At 36.6% G+C, this 2,023-nt stretch overlaps 1 protein-coding gene across 1 annotated transcript; it reads right to left on the reverse strand.

Annotated features, from left to right (window-relative positions):
* Nucleotides 1–769: 769 nt before the first annotated feature.
* On the reverse strand, nucleotides 770–1,758 carry LOC107580395 (protein-lysine methyltransferase METTL21C-like; the record flags this gene model as incomplete). The annotated part of the gene is given in 4 exon segments (XM_016266104.1): nucleotides 770–1,130; nucleotides 1,268–1,368; nucleotides 1,371–1,511; nucleotides 1,641–1,758. Coding segments are annotated over 4 exon segments (501 nt in total), but the record flags the coding sequence as incomplete, so codon positions are not given.
* Between the last annotated feature and the right edge of the window lie 265 nt (nucleotides 1,759–2,023).

The following is a 2,023-nucleotide window of genomic DNA, read 5'->3' on the forward strand; positions in this document are numbered from 1 at the left end:
TGTGTGATCCAGAGTCAAGCCCTTCTTCAGGACTCTCCTTTCTCTCGTTCTTTCTTTATTATGCTGTTTGCAAAGGCTGTAGACAAGTCATCTTATTCCCTGAGTGACGTCTCCCACGAGCTCGTCTATTTCGCTTGGTAACCATTTAGACCAGCCTAATGTGTTAGTATGTCTTTTTGTTTGTCACACTTTTCTTGAGGATGAATGTATCTTTTTAAAATGTTATTTATTCCATCTGGTCAAATACACTACTGTTCAAAATTGAGGTCAGTAAATTTAGATTTTTGTTTTTGAAAAGGTTTTTAATGCTTACCAAGGGTGCATTTAAAAAAAAAAAGTAGGAACAGTAATACTGTGAAATATTTTTAGAATCTTCGTTATTAGAATCAGTCTTCAGTGTCATATTATCCTTCAGAAATCATTCCAATATGCTGATTTGGTGCTCGAGAAATATTCTTATCAATGTTGAAAACAGCCATGCTGTTTAATATTTTTTCTTCTTTATAATATTTTTGATGAATCAAAAGAGCAGCATTTATTTGAAATATAAATCTTTTGTAACAAATGATATAATTATGAAAGTATAAATTCATTAAAATCTTACTGACGACAAGCTGTGGAACTGTAGTGTAGATTTAGGAAGAAAATTATCACTTTGCAACACGTTGCAAATGCAATAGAATTTCATCCTTTTTTTTTAATTAAAAAATAATAAATGGGGACAACTACAAGATTGGATTACTGAAAAAACTAACTCTGAAGCAAAAAAGAGCTTCCAAAGTTTTTAATAACCAAAAATAAAATAAAAATGTCATCCTATTTTTTGAGATCCTGATTTTTGCATTATAATAGTAGCACTCGCAATCAGTCCTTGTAACTTTGCAGATGGCCAACAGGTGGAGCACCTTCCCTTCAATGTTGAGGCTGCTAGATTTATTTATTGGACATTTATTGAATCTCCTATGTCATTCAACAATTCTTGCTACACATCATGTTGGTTCTCCCTCATTTGAGCTGAATTCATTGCAGTGGTAGATCCTTATCTCCTCTTGTGGGATCTCTTCCAGCAATGTGACATTAAAAACATTTTTGAAGTTTTCAATGAAACGCAGGTCAGATTGAAATCGCACCTGATGGAAATGAAATGATGACAACCAATGGGTCTTATAAAAGAGGCTACCTCAGACCTAAAGACATAAAGCTTGTTAAAGCTTAAAAAGCATGTTAGCTAAAATGAATGGTAACATGGACAAATATAGAGCCTGACCTTATTTGCCCACAGTAGGGTGGTTCCTGGCTTGCAGAAGTACTGCATGGTGATCAGTAGATCGTCTAGAAAGTTGTGATGATATATCACATCTGCACATAGTCATAATTGTAGACGGCGTTCAGGAAGTCACGTTTCCCATCCTGACCCCAGACCAGAGCCGCCTCCTGAGGTGTGTTGCGCGAGAGGTTAAAGTTCAGATTTGACTGGACATTAGGCAGATCTGTGGCCGTGACCCAGGCACCTTGATGTGAAAATGGTGTAAAAGACTTGTAAATGAAAATAAATAGTAATTACAAACAAATAAAGTCAAAAAATTGACCTTTGAACTTCAACATCATAGTGCACACAGAAAAAAAGAGATGTAATGTGCCCAGTAAACTTGCCACTATGGACACCAGTCCTGTTCCCGCTGCAAGTTCCAGCACTGCTTTATCCAGCAGATCAACCTGTTCCCGGTTCTTCTCCAAATACCGACAGAGAGCCACAGCCTGTGTGCAAACACATACACATGCACCGTTGCAAACTCCACAAAACTCTACAGAACTCCTAATATAAGGTTTTTCACACTTGAAATAGTTAACTCTGCGTGATTCTAAACCCCAGGTAAACTGAATCCTGGGGTATCTTGCTTCACACCTTGCACTGCTCACGATTTAGCTGGGGTTAACAATTATTAATGTTTATTAGTAGGCTGAGGTTTTACACTGTAAATACTTAACCATCTAGTGCTCTTTGGTCATTTTTGACAGAAAA

This window comes from Sinocyclocheilus grahami, unplaced genomic scaffold (genome assembly GCF_001515645.1).
Source record: "Sinocyclocheilus grahami isolate Dianchi unplaced genomic scaffold, SAMN03320097.WGS_v1.1 scaffold32558.1, whole genome shotgun sequence".
Lineage (NCBI taxonomy): Eukaryota > Metazoa > Chordata > Actinopteri > Cypriniformes > Cyprinidae > Sinocyclocheilus > Sinocyclocheilus grahami.